The sequence below is a fragment of the Corvus hawaiiensis genome, chromosome 4, assembly GCF_020740725.1.
Source record: "Corvus hawaiiensis isolate bCorHaw1 chromosome 4, bCorHaw1.pri.cur, whole genome shotgun sequence".
NCBI lineage: Eukaryota > Metazoa > Chordata > Aves > Passeriformes > Corvidae > Corvus > Corvus hawaiiensis.
In genome coordinates, this window is record NC_063216.1 from 17,711,539 (window position 1) to 17,729,373 (window position 17,835).

At 42.5% G+C, this 17,835-nt stretch overlaps 1 protein-coding gene across 1 annotated transcript; it reads right to left on the reverse strand.

Moving 5' to 3' along the window:
- Window positions 1–2,213: 2,213 nt before the first annotated feature.
- Window positions 2,214–6,431, reverse strand: TMEM52B (transmembrane protein 52B). The gene is made up of 5 exons (XM_048302168.1): window positions 6,003–6,431; window positions 5,367–5,410; window positions 4,637–4,675; window positions 3,579–3,745; window positions 2,214–3,168 (listed from the first exon to the last, which is right to left on the reverse strand). The coding sequence occupies exons 1-5, from the start codon at window positions 6,048–6,050 to the stop codon at window positions 2,918–2,920; spliced, it is 549 nt and encodes a 182-aa protein (XP_048158125.1). The 5' UTR covers window positions 6,051–6,431; the 3' UTR covers window positions 2,214–2,917.
- Window positions 6,432–17,835: the final 11,404 nt, after the last annotated feature.

Consider the following 17,835-nt stretch of genomic DNA (forward strand, 5'->3'; position numbering starts at 1 on the left):
TTACAATACCATTTTGCAATTAACGCTGTTTTGTAGAAGGAATGGAACAGACACCCGCCGTATGCTGATATAATTTTTTCTTTTGAGGAGTAATCCTGATTAGTGGAAGGAATATATGGATGTGCCTAGAGATCCGATGGTGTTAGCATTAGAACAGAAGGGATGAGAAACCACTCAAAAGATGCTGCTCTGGCTGCAGTCTAGGCTCCATCCTCAGTGCCAAGCATGTGGCTGCGGGCTCCTGTGGCACATCGAGCTGGGCAAGTTTGTCCTGAGGCTGAGGGACTGGTGCAGCTCAGCACTGGGGCTGCTCGGGGAATGTCATGTGGGAAGGCTTTACCTCGGAACTGGACTTCTGCTTTAGGATATTTACTGTCTCACAAGGACAAAGGAGTTCAGGTCAGGAAGGAAAAGAGGCTGTCTGTCCAGTCCTGAGCCCCTTTCTAAGAGGGAGCTGAGCCTGGCTGCAGGAAAGACTTTCAGAATTGAAAGATGCTTTTATGACTGCTCCTGCTCTGGGACTACTGAGCTTTCCAGGCAGAATTGCTGCCCTGTGGAGCAGAGTGACCATCACGTGTTAAATGCCAGCACAGCTCAGGATTCGCAGGCAGGAGGAGCTGGATGTTCTCCCTGGAAACCACTGTGAAGACTTCCAGGGAGTTTCTGGGCTTGACAGTACTTGACACATGTTCAGCAGACTCAAATGTCTCTGCTTGCTTCAGGCTTTTACTGTGGAGTGAACAAGAGCCTTCCAGGAAATGTTCTACAGCTTGGTGAAGTCAGGCCTGAACAGCACTTCAGAGAGCAGCTGATAAAACAGGTCACTCTAACAGGTGTTCCATAAACAGTTGTTGTTGTTGTTGTTGTTGTTGTTATTATTATTATTATTTCTTCAAGGCCGGGTTGGATGGGGCTCTGGGCAGCCTGGTCTAGTGTAAGGTGTCCCTGCCCATGGCAGGGAGGTTTGGACTCAATGATCTTGAAGGTCCTCTCCAACCTAAACCATTCTACAATTCTAAGATTGAAGAAAGGTGTAATAGCAGAAGGGACATAAACTTGTGTGTCACTTCTTTACTTATTGCATTCCAGTTTATCACTTGCTAATGATACAGTTAATAATGACTAGACAATTTAGGAAGATATTTGTGGCCTCAAAATCAAGACCCTCATTAAATTCCTTTAGATACAAAATTCCTGTGGCTGGGCAAGGCCTGGGGCATCATCAGAGATGATGGTTGTTTGTGGAAGGATGGCTGCAAGAAAGAGGACATAAAACTTAAAGCTCAGCAGCTAACCACAAGAATGAGCAAGGTCAACATGACCGTGAGCCTGCCTGCTAGACAAAGATAGGATCTTGTGGTCAAGCTAGACAAGGATGTGAGTTACGGCCCTAACCACAGCTGGGCAGAGCTAAGAAAATGTAACTTTTAAGAATTATCCAATCAACTAAGGACAACTATGATTAGCTAATAAAGCCAGCTATAAATGTAATTGCAGAATCACTAATAAACGAAGCTTGCTTAACAATCATATTGATTGTCCGCATCTTCCCTCGTCCTCCGCAGTTGTTCAATTTAGTTTTATTCTATCCCTGAAGCTATCTTATCAATCTTCTCTAAAATTTTCTGTGGTTGTAATCTCATCATCAGTTAGGTTCCTAAACATGTTTGGGACCTTGTCCTTGTTGGACCTTGTCCAACATTGTCCTTGGTCTTATCTACAAAATAACTGTATTTTCTGTATTTCACAGGAAAGAAGACCAGCATATTAACTAAAGTGGGAATTTGGGTACTTCAGCAGGAAGGGCCAATGCAGGCATTTCAAAAAGGTGTGACCTGTGCATTCATATCAACATGAACATATACATGCCATTCATTCATGGCTGAATGAATCATCATGTGATTTTTAACGTTGTTCTGCTCTAATGTTTTCAGATGCTGAGTCCAAGGTAGAGACAACACTGATGTAATTTAACACTCACCTTCTCCTGATTGCCTAGTCCAAGATTTTACAGATGGGCCATACCTATGTTCATCCAGTTTCATTAATATTTCTGGATGGTTCAACATATTTGTATTGACCAGGAGGGACTCACAAATTATTCTTGCATGTTTTAAATGGTCTTACTTACAATTGATCTGGTTTTAACAGCAACATTAGGAATTAATAAATGATACTAAATGAAAGCATTGAAAATATGATTGAGCTTTATTTCAGAGGTAGTGTTCTTGCTCCTTCCCTTGTTTGATCTGTGCATATATAATATTTTTTAATTCAACTATAAGAGCTTGTGACTACTATTTCAGAATTGCTATATATCCTATTCAGAACCAAATACATTCTCTGTATCCCGCAGGGCATTTAGGGCAGACTGTCTGTATGTATGCTGTCTTTTGTTTACATGCAGATGATTTACTTTTATTTTATTTTATTTTTTTTAAATTTACTATAAATGGTTGGCACTTTCCAGAAGTTTGGTGTTATTATTGGGTCGTAATAGACCTTTGCAAACGTCTTTCTTTTTTTTTTTCTTCTGTTTTGAAGATCTCTTTGCCATCCCGAGGAAACTTAGGCTTAAGGCAAGAGGAATGAGACTGCATCTGCAGTCACCCTGTAGATCACTAACCTACAAAATGGCTCAGCACCTTGATCCTGCTGCCTGCTTATTTCTGCAAAGTGTGATTCTAGTGTTGTGTGAATGTAATAAATGGGCTTGGAGAATGCAAATTATCTCAAGGAGATGTCAGAGCCATTAGACTCTGCTAGATCTGAAAATATTTGGAATTTCAGTTACTTTTTTCCCCCTCTTTTCTCAATTGACTAAGGAAGTTAATCTGAAATTCTTAAAACCCTGCCCAGCTGAATTATTCTCTGCTTGTAACTATCCTGTACTGTTTGCTGTTAGTAAAACCAGACATTAGTGTCCTGGCAGGGCTGGCTGGGCATCCTTGCCCTCGGCAGATGCCTGCGGCTTTTCCTCTGGCACCGGATCCAGGTCTGGCACCTTCTGCCCTGCCTTGGCAACTGTGAACCTGCTCATGTGCAGAGCTTCTTCATACACTGGAGGGGTGTCTGATGTGGACAGGGGAGGTGTTCCCTGGGCAGTGTTGTGGGAGTGTGCCACTGCTAATATCCTCCTGGCAGCAGGTCCAAACACCGAGTGGAGAGCTGGAAGAGAGGAGACCAAAGCTGTTTGCCTCATCCTGAAAGTATCATGTGATTAGAGGATATCCACAGGGTTTTCTTTTCCCACAGCCAGGATGATTTCCTTTTCCTGCCCCTTCAGTCTTCCCTAAAAGGAGTGGATGTGAAATCCTGCTAGCAACATCCCACAATTACACTCTCCTGAAATGCCACTGAAATGCCTGAAATGCCACTCCTGTAGCTGCCCTTATTCCACCCAAACATGTCTCACAGCTGAGCACCTTAGTTTGTAGCATGTACAGAGGTCGCTTTCCCTCCATCCTGCCATGAACTTCCCTCTGTCAGCCTTGGGGTGTCACCAGCTGGGCTTTACAGTGCAGCCCCCACACTTCACAGGCTGTTGAAGTCCCCAGGATCTGGCAAGGCCAACTCACAAGTGATGGTGCTCTGGAGGGTGCTGTCGTGGTCAAACGCAATGACGGTGACCTCGTAGGGCTGGGGACCCGACTCGTCCCCTCTCTGATGGCAGTGGAAGCAGCACCTCACGCAGACAGAGACCAGGCCACACAGGAGCAGGAGCCCCCCGATCACCAGCACCAGCCTGGAGCGGGAGGGGACACAGGACAGAAAGATTTTGTTTGTAGGACACCTCTTAATGTCTCTGACTGCTTACAGCATGGTTAACCTCAAAACTAAACAAAGTCACCTGGGGCCTTGCCCAGCTGAGTTTGGACAGTCTCCAGGGATGCAGATCCCTTGTCCACTCCAGGCACCTGTTCAAGTGCTGCACCATCCTCAGGGGAAGCATTTTTTCTCATGTCTAATCAGAATTTTCCTGTCTGCAGCTTGGTCACCCACCTTATGTGCTTCTACTGAGCACCTCTGAGAAGTCTCTGTCTTTATGCTCTCTCAAGATCCCCCTTAGGTAGTGGAAAACTATAATTACCTTGTCCCCTTAGCTTCCTCCAGTCTCAAGAAACCTGGTTCTCTTTATTGGCTCTCCAGGGGACTGGCTTCAGGTCCTCAACATCTATTTTGTACTAGGGGACCAAAACTAGGTATTCCAGACATCTTGTCATGAGTGATGAGCAGAGAGGAAAAATTGGATCTCACAATCTTCTAGCATACCCTTATTAATTCAGCCTTCTAGATGTTCAACAGCTACCATCCATTTTGATCTCATCCTGGTGGGAATGATTAAGAAATCAGACAGAACTTACTTTAAAAATCAGTCTTTTCAAAGGCATATTGTGCCATGAATGCTTTATTAATATTGTTCATATGACTAAACATGTGGAATAAAAAAGGAGGCTGGTAGGTCAGCTTTTGTTGATGAGACAGCTGAGGGGTTGCCTTGCTCTTGTAGAGCTTTACAGAATTCCAGGGAAAAGGAGGGGGTGGCATCACTCTTGAGCAAGTCACATTTAATCCCACCCTTTGGTACTGGAATTGTCTAGAGATGCAGATATTTAGAATAAACATGTTATCTTACCAGATATACCACAAACGGTCCCATTCTGTACCTGAACAGCTGAAGAGAAGAGGGTACAAGAAATAGTTATCCACAGAATACCAAATAAATGGGAAGATCCCTGTGGTACCCTCCTGCATCTCCCCTCATGCTCCTCACTTATTGTGCAGATTCCAAACGGCACAATGACGAGAAACTCGTTGTGCTTTGTGGAGGACACAGTTGTCCAACCTCATCAATATCCCTGTTAGGTGAATTTCCCTTCTGTTGGCTTTATCTCTTTATTGTTTTCCTGATATTTATTCTTGCCCAATTGCAAGTGCAAATGTTAGAGGTCTGTGTTCACGTTTGTTTTTTTCTTTTTTGTCAGTATACCATTTCAGTTATTCTTACAAATGACATCACTGATAGTAATATTCAGCAAAGCAGTATATTTCAAACCATTTATTCAAGGAAATTTTGTTTCTAAATTCATAATACCAATTAATTGAAATTACACCAGAAAGCTCTTAACTATTGCAGTAATGCAAATAGGCAGCAGGAGCAGTACCACATGATCAGTATGTTGATCAATAAAAATAGTAATTAATACACTTCACATTCAAAGTAATGCTGATTTTGCATGTGTTGCTAATACAATTAAATAAGCTTTTCTGGAAAATGTCAACCATCAGGTCATAACACCCATGTCCAGTATTGCCTTTGGTGTTCATTGTCTCTCAAAAGAAGAACAAGACTGGCAAATACTTACAGTTCAGGGTTGAGGCAGCCTTCCTCACCTCTCACCTGGGGGAACTAGAAGGGGAAAACCAGAAAACACACAGCTAGAGTGAATTGAATCTTTGTCATATGCATCTTTTTTATCTTTTGTGTTATGAGTCTGGATCTCCTATGGTAAAGACTTGCTGTTATCTATCTTCCATTTTTTTCATCATATATTCTGCTGTAGATTTGAAGTTACTCGCCTACCAACAGCATTGTTTCATATATTAACTCCCTGTAGTCACTAAAATCCTATTTAGTACTGTTCTTACCTTCATCCTCACCACAACTTTCCCTTTCTCCACCATAAGCCATTTAGATACTTCTCCACTCTCAAATATTAAGAATATTTAAATACCCTGCTTCACATTATACCCTCTCTGGCTTGAAAACTGCTCTGTCCCTCCAGCGCTCCTACCCTTGTCATTCCTTTTCCTTGGGTACCCTGATGTCTGAGTTACCATCCCTGGAATACCGGCAAATATTATCTTGTCCGTGTGTGCCTTTTATGTGGCCAGTTCTTTCTAATATCAGGGAAATTATTATTGCTAATGGCCCTCCATCTTTCCAAGGTAACTCCAATCTGAGCAGAGACCCATAAAGAGCAATGTCAAAGATGACTTACCCATAAGAAACTCCCTACGACAAAGCAGAGCATGTCAGAGTTACGCATCCCTGTTAGGTGGTTCTGTGGCCTCTTGGTGTCTCAAGCTGCTCGGAGTCTTCTTGTCCTTTCTATTTTCAGTTCATCCTCACCAGTCCAGTGGCCAGGAGAAGGAGCAGCTTCTATGCTGTATGTTGAATCCAATCTCTTCCTCCTACTCTACCTCTTTCTGCCCTTCAGGTTTTTGCTTTTCCTCTTCCCCTTTTTGTCACTGGCAATTCCTGATTGTTTCTGCCTGTCTCTTTTTGTTATTCTATTGGCCTGGTTCTCTTCCCCTTGTGAAGGGATTTCTAAAGCCTTCCAGTCAGATCAGGAGAACAGCAGTGGCTACAGGTTCTTACTTTAGATGTTTAACTAGTTCAGTGAAGGGCATCATGAGATCTCTGCAGGCCTGACCCTTCCCTTCTGTGAGCAGAAAGGGTCTCAGAGTTTGTTCATTCCCAATTATTTCTCTCCCCGCCTCTACCCTGAGGGGAGTGGGTTGAAGGTCATGTTACTGACCTGTTTAAATGGAGTTCAGATTTCTCTCCATCCTCCAGTACCTTTTCTGCCCCTGCACTCACATTGTCCTACCTCTGACGATCCAATCTACTGACTTAGAAGTGAAAGATTTTGCCATATAATAACTATATCCAGCATTTTAAATATATATATATATATGTATATATGTGCAGGTATATGTGTGTATGTAGATATAAACGTGTATACATATGCAACATATATGTATGCATATATATATATGTGTATATATATATACTCATATGCAGCAACTCTTGTACCTCCTGTTTTAAGGCTCTGCCATTATCCCTCTTACCTGGCTGATGCCTTAGGTTTTAACTTTTATGGTTTTCAAATTCTGTACTGCTTAGTGTGTAACTCTGAAGTTTCTTGTAGCCTGTTAACTTCTGCTCTCTCGTGCTAGGTAGACGTAACAAAGCCTCTCCAGGCCTGCTCTCCAAGGACATCAATACTATCCTAGGCCAAAAAGTATGAACCAAAGAGCTTCTAAAGGAGGAGTAAGCTGAGGGGAATTACATCATTAACTGAAGCTTTAATTGGAGAATTAGCCCTGATATGCAAATGAACCAAACCTATGAAAGTGCGAAGAACTCGTGACCTGTCATCCATCTTGGGGTCCATCTTGGCAGTAGCCTCTGGTCTCCATGGGGTACCTTTGAAGGCCTTTCAAATAAATTCCTACTTTTATTCCCTTACTCCTGTCCAGTCTCTGTGTCTAGGAGGCCTCTTAAGGCATCATGGTCATGTCCTGCTATGTCAGTCCTGCAGCTGAGAGTCTGTTCACTCACAGGTCCCACTCCCAAATTTCCTGCGTGGCCAGCCAAGTCCCCCTAAATTCCTTGCAGCAGAGAGAATTTGTGTTGATTATCCTGTTCTCCATACTATTAGTCCTATAGGTGGTTATATTCACAGGTGCCATGCAATGACCCATTAATTTTCTCTGTCTTGTAGAATTGCTTCAAATTTCTGTTAGTGCTCATGGCTGTCCAAAGTGTTATTACAGGCATGTAATTGTGTTCTCCTAATCTTTCTCTTTTGAATAGCTGGACAGAAAAAACTGCTCTGCAGTAATGTGTAACTATTTGTGTTTGGGAACCACCTGGGACTGGTGCATAAATGTTTGTTAAAGGCAGGAGAGCAGCTGCTGAGACTTGTTGCCCTTTGTTGCAATCACAGCCCCTTGACATTAAACTGGTGAATCATTAGCCCTGGTGGTGCATTTTAGAGTTGCAGAGCAGAACCAATGGATTCATGAACATAATGTATTCTCCCAAGGCAGGCTAAAACCCGTTTGCCATTCTCTAATTATAAAAGTGGTGGTGAAGTATAAACATGCCTTAGCAGTAGTTTATCCATCCATCCATCCATCCATCCATCCATCCATCCATCCATCCATCCATCCATCCATCCATGTCTGCTGGAAGGAGGTTTCTGAGTCCTGATGGACAAATAAGAAAGAAAGAAACATGGTCTACCTGACATTGTATTTACATAGGAATTGACCAATATTCTTTTTGTCTCCTTCTCCTAAATTCTATGGTGTATTATAGAAGTCTTAGAAGGAAAGACCCAGCAGAACTGTAAAATATGTGTACACGGCTTTTGAAACTGGTGGGATTAAATGTGGAAAAGAAGTACAAATTTACCAATGTTTTTTGGGGCTTTTTATTATCAGCATGATAATTCAATAGATCATCACTTGGTTTTAGCTGAAATTCAGTCATATGATAATCTCAAATTCTACAAGGATCCAACTGGAGAAATATCATATAAAGTGACAAAAAATTCCCTAAAGCAAAAGCAGCAGTGTGACATGAAACAGTGACCTCTCCAAAAGCACAATGTAATTAATTCTTACTGAAACTTATTGATTACTTTTCTTCAATTTCTATGGCATTGCTATTAACAATGTGTTTCCAGTGTTACCAAAAATAGGTAAAAATACAAACTCCTTAACACCCGTGTGGCATTAAGAAGCAGGCATTCTTTATTTGGCTGGATGCACGAGGGGATATCCTTTGAAATACTGTGCATGCTGAGTACAGAAAAAGATGCTGAGTACAGTAAAAGCTCCTATTTAGAGGCTTTATTTTACACATATATTCCTTGATTTTCCTGGAATGAATATACATTTGATAATCATTTCCCCAAAATCATTAACATATTTTTCCCTCCTCTCTGCAGATGTGTTTTTCTGTCCTGGGGGTCTCTTTGGTGGTCCCTGGTGGTTGGTGACCCCAAAGTCAAACCTGACTGCCTGGTGAACTGGTAAAAGTTGGCACAACTGGGCTGCTTACTCTCCAGTTCTTCTTCCTACAGAATAAGCATTATGCAGTTCCATGGGCCAGTGGTTTTTCAAGAATGATCATTGTATTAACTGACCAGGTGCAAACAATTCTTCATCTGGCAACATTCCCTCCTTTAAGGCTTGGGAAGCTTGTCTTCAGCTGTTCCAGGAGGTGGCCTTTTCCTGCTTAGGGGTGTGTTTTTTAAACAAATTGGACATTTCACTGTTACTGGTTTGTCTATTTCAGTTGTTCCCACACTAAGTACAGAGTTTTGGAGACTAGGTGTCAGGGACTCAATTCCCCCATGGGTTTTGTTGTGTTCTTTTCCCATTACTTTCCTCCTTACGGGAAGTGGAACTATAACCTGTTGTCTGTTTGTTGCCCCCCATCCCTCTTGATTCTTAGTGGCTTTTAATATATTTTCTACATATTGATCCTCACTGTCAGAATTAGCCTTAAATTCAGATATGTCAATTTTTTTTTGGTGGCACTAACTCTGGGATGCCTTTTTCAGCTACTCCTCGAGCTGCTTTGTCTGCCAGTCGGTTTCCCACTCTAACATTAGTTTGTCCAGATTGATGTGCTTTGCAGTGCACCACTGCCACCTCCTTTGGTTTTTTAACTTCAAAAGTTGTAAAATTTCTTCTTTGTGTTGATTAGATGATCCTTGAGTTGATAGCAGTCCTCTTTCCTTCTGTTTGGCTCCATGGGCATGAATCACAACAAATGCATATCTAGGATCAGTCCAAACATTCACTCTTTTGCCCACTGCCAAGTTCAATGCTTGTTTTAGGGCTATTATCTCTGCTTTTTTGGCTGATGTATTAATTGGTAAAGGCTGAGCTTCTAATACCTCAGTGGCAGTCACCACTGCACATCTTGCCATCTATTTCCATCTTTCATGAAACTGCTACCATCTGTAAACTAATTCTAAATCAGGATTCTCTACTGGTTCATCCTGTAAATCATTTCTGCTGGAATACCTGGTCCATGGTTTGGAGACAATCCTGTGACAAGGCTCCCTCATCCACTGCCTTTGGATGGAGGAACACAGCTGGATTCGTGGCTGCTGTCGTCTTTAATTCCACATCATCCTGCTCCAAGAGCACTACTTGGTATTTGAGCATCCTGCTGGGGGACAGCCAATGCCCCTCCTTTTGCTCTAATATGGATGTCACCATGTGAGGGACAAAACCAGTGATGTGCTGTCCAGTCCTGACATTCCTGGCCTCTTGGATCAGTAGAACAGCTGCAGCAATTGCTTGCAAGCATCCTGGCCATCCTCTGCTCACATTATCCAGCACTTTGGAGAAATAGCCCACAGGTCTCCTCCAGGTTCCCAGTTTCTACATCAGGACTCCCAGCTCCCCTCCAGTTATCTGGGCATACAATTTTCCCAATAAATCTCTCCCCAACGAGGGCTTTGGACATTCAGGCATATATAGAAACTGATGGGTAGCACAGTTCTTTCCTAATTTAAATTTCATGGGCTGTAAAAAGGACTGAGTTTCACTTTTCCCTGTAGCACCAGTTACGTTTACCACATTGTGTACATTTATCACATGTACCAATTTACATGTAACAACTTACAATCTACAGTTTACAATTTACAATTTACCAATTTACAGTTACCACATCCTTACTAAGCTTTCCTTTACACGCATTCAATACAGAGTAATTTGCTCCTGTGCTTACCAAAACTTCCACTTCTTTCCCCAGCCTCAGGGGCTCAGCTGGGGTAGAATCCCCCATTTCCCTTCAATCTTCATCTTCTCATATAACAGCCGTGAGGTAGGGTCCAGCTTCCCAGCCTGCAGGTCTTCCCGCTTCCAATGCTCCTTTTCCTTACCAAGTGCGCTCTGGTCTCCCTCTAATCGTTGTCGGGGAAACGATGGGAGCCTCCCGTCTCCCCTTCCCCTTGTTCTGTCTCGCCTTCCTCTTTCCCCTCCCCTGTTGGACAGTCCCTTAGCACCCTCTAGAGTTGCAAGTAGGTTCTCGTGTATCTTGTTTTCCCTTCCAGCCTGTCACATTCCCTTTTCTCTGTCCCTGTTGTGATATGCTGTCCAAGCTTCATCTAACAATTTTCCTGAGTCACGCCACTCCAGTCCTTCCATTTTTTGGAGTTTCCTTCTAATATCTGGGCCGACTGCCCTATAAAGATAGTTGTTAACTGTACAGCCTCCTCTGGATTATCAGGGTCCAGATTAGTGTATTTTCTGGCAGTCACCTTCAATCATTCGATGAAAGTTGCAATCCTGTCCTGCTTTACCTTGTACAGTTTTGACCAGTTCAAGGCTTTCAGTGTAGCATGCTTTACACCAAATAATACCCATCTCTGGTACCTTGTTAAATGATCTCCAGCCCAGGTAAATTAGGGTCCCACCTTGGGTCTGTTGAAGGAAAATTCAGATCTACAGTTCCTTCTAAGTCTCCATGAGCATGTGCCCCCTCCACCTGCTTCTGCCCACAGTCTACACCATCTGTTTTTCTGTACTAACCAATGATGTTAACTAGTAAATCATGACTTGTATATCATTCCAGTCAGGGTCCTGAGTCCTAGTTATGGTTCCTGGTGTAATTCCAGATGTTTGAGATAGCCCTGGTTTAGTAGTCACAGAATCACAGGATCATTTAGGTTGGAAAAGGCCTCTGAGACCATCCAGTCCAACCTGGGACTGATCACCACCTTGTCAACCAGACCATGGCAATAAGTGCCATGCCCAGTCTTTCTTTAAACACCTCCTGGGACTGTGACTCCACCATCTCCCTGGACAGTTCATTCCACTCTGACTTCACCAAATTATTTTTAGGTTTTTCCATGCATCAGGGTAAGGGAAGTCCCTTGCTTTCTGCCTTCTTTCCCTTTCTCTACTGCTTTAGCTTGAACTTTTTAATAACATTGTCCCCCAGCCAACTTTGCAGACAAATAGTATATGAAATTATTCTGTGGAGTGAGACCAGAAAGGCTTTGGCAAACCCTGTTTGTAAATGTTCCTCCTAAAAGCTGCAGAAAACACAGTCTGTTGAAGAAATGAAGCTTTTTCCTTCAGTGACTGATACTGAAGCAATGCCACATGTTGTGCTAATTCCCTTGATTCAGCCACACAACACAAAGGAAAGCAAGTACTAGAGTTGCCTGGCATAGTCCCAAAAAAGCAAGACAGCAGCTAGTGCAAAATGATGAAAACAAGTGCAGTTTTATTAATGAGCTGAGCTTTAAGCCCATCAGCCAATTTGAAATGACTGCGTATGCCAGTGTCCAAGAATCCTGAAAAGTCAGAGCACAGGATCATACAAATTCACTGCTCGCTCACCTCTGAAGGCCATCACAAGGGGAAATATATGCTATACATATCCAGGCTCATGTTACAGACTTCAGTGGTGTCACTCCTGTGCTTTCTATTGCAATTCAGACTTTCTTACACTTCAAGGAGGGCCACACACCTAATGAAATGAAGAAATAAAGATACAGGAAAACAGCTACAGGACACGGTCGATTCACTTTCTCCATGAGCCTGGGAAATGATGCTGATGTTGCTTTTCCTGGGAGCACAGAAAGAAACTCCGACCTGAAAATAAAAAGTCCAGTGGGTGCATCAGCTAGTTATTTATGATTGAACTGTATGTGTGAGATTGCAACTGGTAAAAGCACAGTTTATTTCTCTGTTGATACAAGGACCATGCTTTCGTAACTGTAGAGCACCCACAGGTCAGCATGGCCCCCCTTGACTTGTGATCCCTTGTTCTGTCTCTCAATAAACTTAATGCCTCTGCAGTCCACTCCTATTTATGACACAGGGTTTTACTTCATTCTATTTGTACAAGGAGTACAGCACAAAAAGTAAAGGGCCTCCTGAAGGAAAGGAATTGATTGAAAATGTGCTATCTTTCCTATCTGGGTTGTGATGTGGTTGTTTCATGCAGAGTGGTCAAGGTCCCCTTTGCTGATAGCAGGAAGCTGACCTCGCTTCTTCAGAGAAACTGCTCCCAGAGATTTCTCAGCACAGAGGAAAATGAGCAACTTTCTAGTCTGAGTTGACTACCCTGTCTGGAACTTCTGTAACATCTAAAACCAGACTCCAGAGTTTCCCATGATTTCATATGGATGCAGATTTGAATTTATCCCTCCCACCTCTGCAGGAGAAGAGCAGGAGGTGGAGAGCTAGCGTCCTATGTGACCTCATAGGGGGAGGGCTTGGAGCTTTTAGCAAATAATAGCTGAGACTCTTGGACAGCACAAACTGCAGACTTTCCCTTTGTATTTACACCTATAGATTGAAATAATTTGTCTCCTAGGCTACACAAGTAGTCCCATCCCTTCTGGGAACAAGGATGTGCAACAAGTCTGATGTCCTGAAAATCTGTGTATACAAATATGTTGCCGGATGGGGAATCAGAGACTATGGAGTACAGGACTCACCTGTCTTTAGGATGAGAGATATGCCCTGTTTTACTAAACATGTGGAGCAGATGGACTGGGGAATGCTCAGAACCCCATCCAGCCTGGCCGTGGATACTTCCAGGGATGAGGCAGCCACAGCTTCTCTGGGCAACCTGTGCCAGGGCCTCAGCACTCTTCAAACGGAATAATTTCTTTCCAGTATCTAATCTAAACCTAGTCCTTATCTGAACTGTTCCCCAAGTTTCCATTCTGGTCAGCAAAGAGAAATTAGCATTTCTAGGGCTCAATTTATCTCAGTCTATTGTCGATTTCTAAATTAAGTGAGCTGCGTCCTTAAATTCCTTTGTCTTTCCTGGGCAAAGTCAGCTGAGAGTGACCACGCTGCATGTCCTCTGTACACACCTTGTAAGCTGCTCCCAGTTATCTCAGAGGGAGCTTTAGTGTCCCCTTGGTGGACACTAAAGTTGGGCGAGATGAACCTCAGTGTGTCTGGCTGCTTGTTCCTGTTTTCAGAAGTGTTTGCAAACTGCCTTGTTTGCTTTTCATTAATGCTTTGGCTTCTTCTCAACTTGGCCTGGCTGTAGCTAAAAATTATATTTATTTGTATTAAATGATATTATTTGTATTTAGGTAACTGATTTATGTCAAATACATGCATCCTGTCCTGCACATTGAAAAAATTTGCAAGAGAGCAAAGGACAAAATTATCCTTTGGGTTATTGAAGGCTGATCTCTGTAAAGCGTTAGAAATACTACAAGCACTTATAGGAAAATTTCAGGCCACTTCTCTTTTCCTTTTTCTTCTCTTCACTTGATTATTTTGTTAGGGTTTTATTCTGTGTCTTACCAGATCAATACCACCTCTAGTTAAAATACGCACAGCCTTCTAAAAGTAGGAGTAGGGGAAAGGGAAGAGAGCTAGGACTGCAAAGCTCTCACCTTGGTATTATGGAAATAAACATCCTCCCAAATTAACTCCCCAAATTCCACTTTGTCTGTGAAAAGACATAACAAGGTGGCATGAGCAACTGCTTTGAAGTGAGTAACACCTGATCCTTCTGACTTTAGATCTTTTGACAGAGAACTTCTGTGCCGATATCCCCACGTCACCTCTGCTGTGCAAACAGGGGAAAGGCCACAGGCACTCAGCTTCTGCTGAGTCAAGGACTGAACCTGAGAGCCCTGAACATGAGTCCAGTATAAAATCCACAGCCTGCAAAATGCTTCAGGCTCACACAGGAGAGAATCTGAATTGATTCTTTAAAAGCTGAGTGGTTTTCCTGCTGAAACGTTTGTCGCTGCAGGAGAAGGATAGATGTGAAATAGAAATTCCCTCAGCTTCTCTGACACTCACTGCATGCCTCAAAGCACAATCTGCTGTGTGGGCAGCCAGGGAATATTTCTAAGGGGTAAAGCAGATATCTCAGAAAATCAATAAGCTTCAGTGTAGGGAGTAACCATGGCAAACAAAGTGTTTGCAAAGGCTCAGCCTTCAGGATTTCTCCGGATGGGCTCAAGTGGGGGAAAACTGATTGTCAGTCACACCTAATCCCCTTAGCTGAGCTCCTGCGTTCTGAGAAGCACTTCTCAGAGACAGGTACCTCGGGAAACTATGATGCCATGCAGAGTGTTGGGCAGTCAGCAGCCTGTTTTATGCATGTTTATGCCTTTGGATGCCAGACTGAATAATTCAGCTGGCCTGGTGCTCATTTGGCTCATTTGCTAATCAATGACATCAATCAATGCCATCAGCCCAATGCAAGTTAGTTCAGAAGGAAGCTTTGCACAAGACAGGGCTGAAATTAGACATTCAGGTAGAAATAATTCAAGATAATTGATGACTAAAATGTATGTTTTGTCACTGATCTGTCAGACAGCTGTCACAGTTACTCTGATGCCTGGCTGGTCATCTCTTGGTGCCTGATGTCAATGAAAAGGAGATTTATCCTTTTTCTGGAGGCAGAGATAGGCCTGCCCTGGATGGATGAAGGGAGACCACTATTCAGATTATGTGGGAAGAGAATTAAGCTCATTTGGACTGAGCACTTAAAGGACTGGTCAGCCTGAGTCAGTGCTTTATAGGGGATGGTCTCCAAATAAAGGAGCAACAGATCTATATTTCTGTTGGACCAAATGAACACGTGAGGGCCTTTGTTTCATTTCAATAGGCTTTGGAAGATGCCTCTGCTTTGGAAATCTGCCTACTACAGTTCATCAGTCAGCTTTTAAAAAAGCTTTTATTGCATTTCAGAAAAGCAAGAAATCAAATGGAGCCCCCTGAAAACAAAACAAACAAACAAACAAAAATTAATAGCAAAACAGCCCTCTAGAGCAAGGAATCTGGATTGCTGAGTCTGATCTCACTGTCGTGCCTTTGCTCTACTATGGCAGAAGTATTAAGTCAGATATTTGCATTTTTGCTTTTCAATATTTAACTTTGTTTTTTTCCTTCTTTTTCAGATAAACCCAGTTACCCAATACTAAGAAAAACATTTTTCTCTTAGTCCCCTGTAAATTCCAGCTCAGGAAATTATCCTAAGCTTACACTGATGTGTGATGTTTCACTTTTAAGGATACCAAATGCATTCATAGCTGTCAAATCTAATGCAAGTCAAGTGATTGTTCTTCTAGCTAGCAGCTGCAGCATCCTCCAGAAGATAATACAGGACTTAGGCTCTGTATGAGACACAGGTCCTAAAAGCATCTTGTTCTTTTCAAGCACAAAATCATCCTGCCTATGACCCTGTATTACAGGGCACCATCATTTATATTATCAGTGTATCATAAAGAGATAATTTAAAGATCAATTCTAAGTGTTTGAAATCCTTCATTCTCTTAAGTTTGCTTGCATATTAATGTCTTGTAGAGTAAAGCCTAAAAATGGGGTCATTTGAATTAGGGTTTTTTCTCGGCTGAAAAATGAAACAAAGCACTTGTCAATGTTTCTCATTCTCCAGAGTTTTAATAATGATCCCCAAATGTAAGACATTCACAATTTTCTCATTTGCTGCAGAGCTAACCCTACACATCTAGGGCAGTATTAAGGCAGTGGCACACAAAAAGACTGAAGCTGTCTGGATCCATCTGTGCAAAATGCCCCCAGTGCATATGTGCAGGAAGACTTTTTAGGGTGGTTTCAGTAATGCTGTTTTTCATATGATTTGAATAGTCCAAAGGGCTATGTTGTTTTATCAAATCTAAATTGCACTTGGGTAACACTGAAGTGATAGGTAGAAACCAGACAAAGGAAGCCACAAGCTGCTTCTGTCAGTATTGTTTGAGAGGGTCATAAATGCTGTCGGGTTCAGACACCTTCAATTATGCAAATCTTGAAGTATGTTTTAAATAATAAAATTGGTACTGGTGTACTTTTATTAGCAAATGATTCAAGAAGAGAAGAGCTGGGGATTATGAGGACTGCAGCTAACCAGAAAGAGGGGGAGAAGAGCAGAGGTGTGGCTGAGGTTGGTGTGGACAGGAGAGTGACAGAGGAAGGCTGCTGGTGGATCTGAAAGGGAGATTCTGCGTGTGCTGGTGGGGAGGGTCTCAGGTGTAAGAAAGGCAGGGGAAGCATCTCTCCAAGGTAGGGGCATGGCTTAACCAACCTTCTCCATTTCTCTGCTGATCAGGAATCTGGAGGTCTCCTGGCTAGAAAAAGGATGGGCTGATCCACTTTCACTGCCCACAGCACACGAGCTGCTCTCTGCAGAAACCCACAGTCTGCGTGTGCTGTGGATGTTTGGGGAGACCTCCACTGACTCTGGACCTGCTCATTTATAAAGAGACAAAGGGACTTAGCCTTGGGGTCTTGGACACCTTTCCAAGAGCTCCAGACAAGTTATAATTGTCTAGTACATCTCTGGGTCTTGCACCTCTCCTTCCCTCCCTCGCATGAGAAGGAGCACAAGGACTTTCAGAGGTGATGAGTGAAGGCACACAGCAGGAGAGATGTAGCAGCTATAAAGTGCCTGGTTTTACATCCTCTAACAACCCTCTGGCTCTGGTCTGCCTCTACAGCAGCAAGAAGTCAGTCAGAGGGAGAACTTCACTTCCTCAGCTTCAGAAGACAAACACATGTTTATGAATTTTAAATTGACCTTCTTATTCATATTATTAGGTATTTCTGTTGTTATCTAAAACCAGGATCATCACATTCCAGAGCTTGAAATGGAGAGATTAGGAACTGCATTCAAGCCCTAATGTTTGCCACAGCTGATTTTATACATTTATTAAAGAATGAATGTCTATTATGCTATTTGTTGCTGGTCAGAAGAAATATGCCTTTATAATAGAACCGGTTTCTGTTCACTATAAATATTATAAATATAACTTAGGGGCTATTTATAAATTAATTCAAACCAATCAAAGTGTTATCTACTCACTTAAAGCTAAACAGTGGCAAAATGCCCAGCACAAAAGGTACACCTCTAGATTTATGTCTCAAAAATCAGTAAGCATTCTTTTTGCATTAAGGTGCTGATACTGGCTGGCTGCACCATTTTTCTGCTGCACTTCTCTTTCACGTTCCATCAAAAAAGCAACCAAAGAAATGGAAAAGTAGCTTGGAGATTTGAAGTCATCTTCA

What these genes read in the sequence shown, in the direction of transcription:
- TMEM52B (XM_048302168.1), bottom strand. Translation starts at nt 6,050, where the DNA reads ATGCGTAACTCTGACATGCTCTGCTTTGTCGTAGGGAGTTTCTTATGG. An exon ending in GACCGTTTGTGGTATATCTG is followed by an intron (nt 3,746 to 4,636) that starts GTAAGATAACAT and finishes CTCCCGCTCCAG; the next exon opens with GCTGGTGCTGGTGATCGGGG. An exon ending in CCTCCAGAGCACCATCACTT is followed by an intron (nt 3,169 to 3,578) that starts GTGAGTTGGCCT and finishes CCTCTCTTCCAG; the next exon opens with CTCTCCACTCGGTGTTTGGA.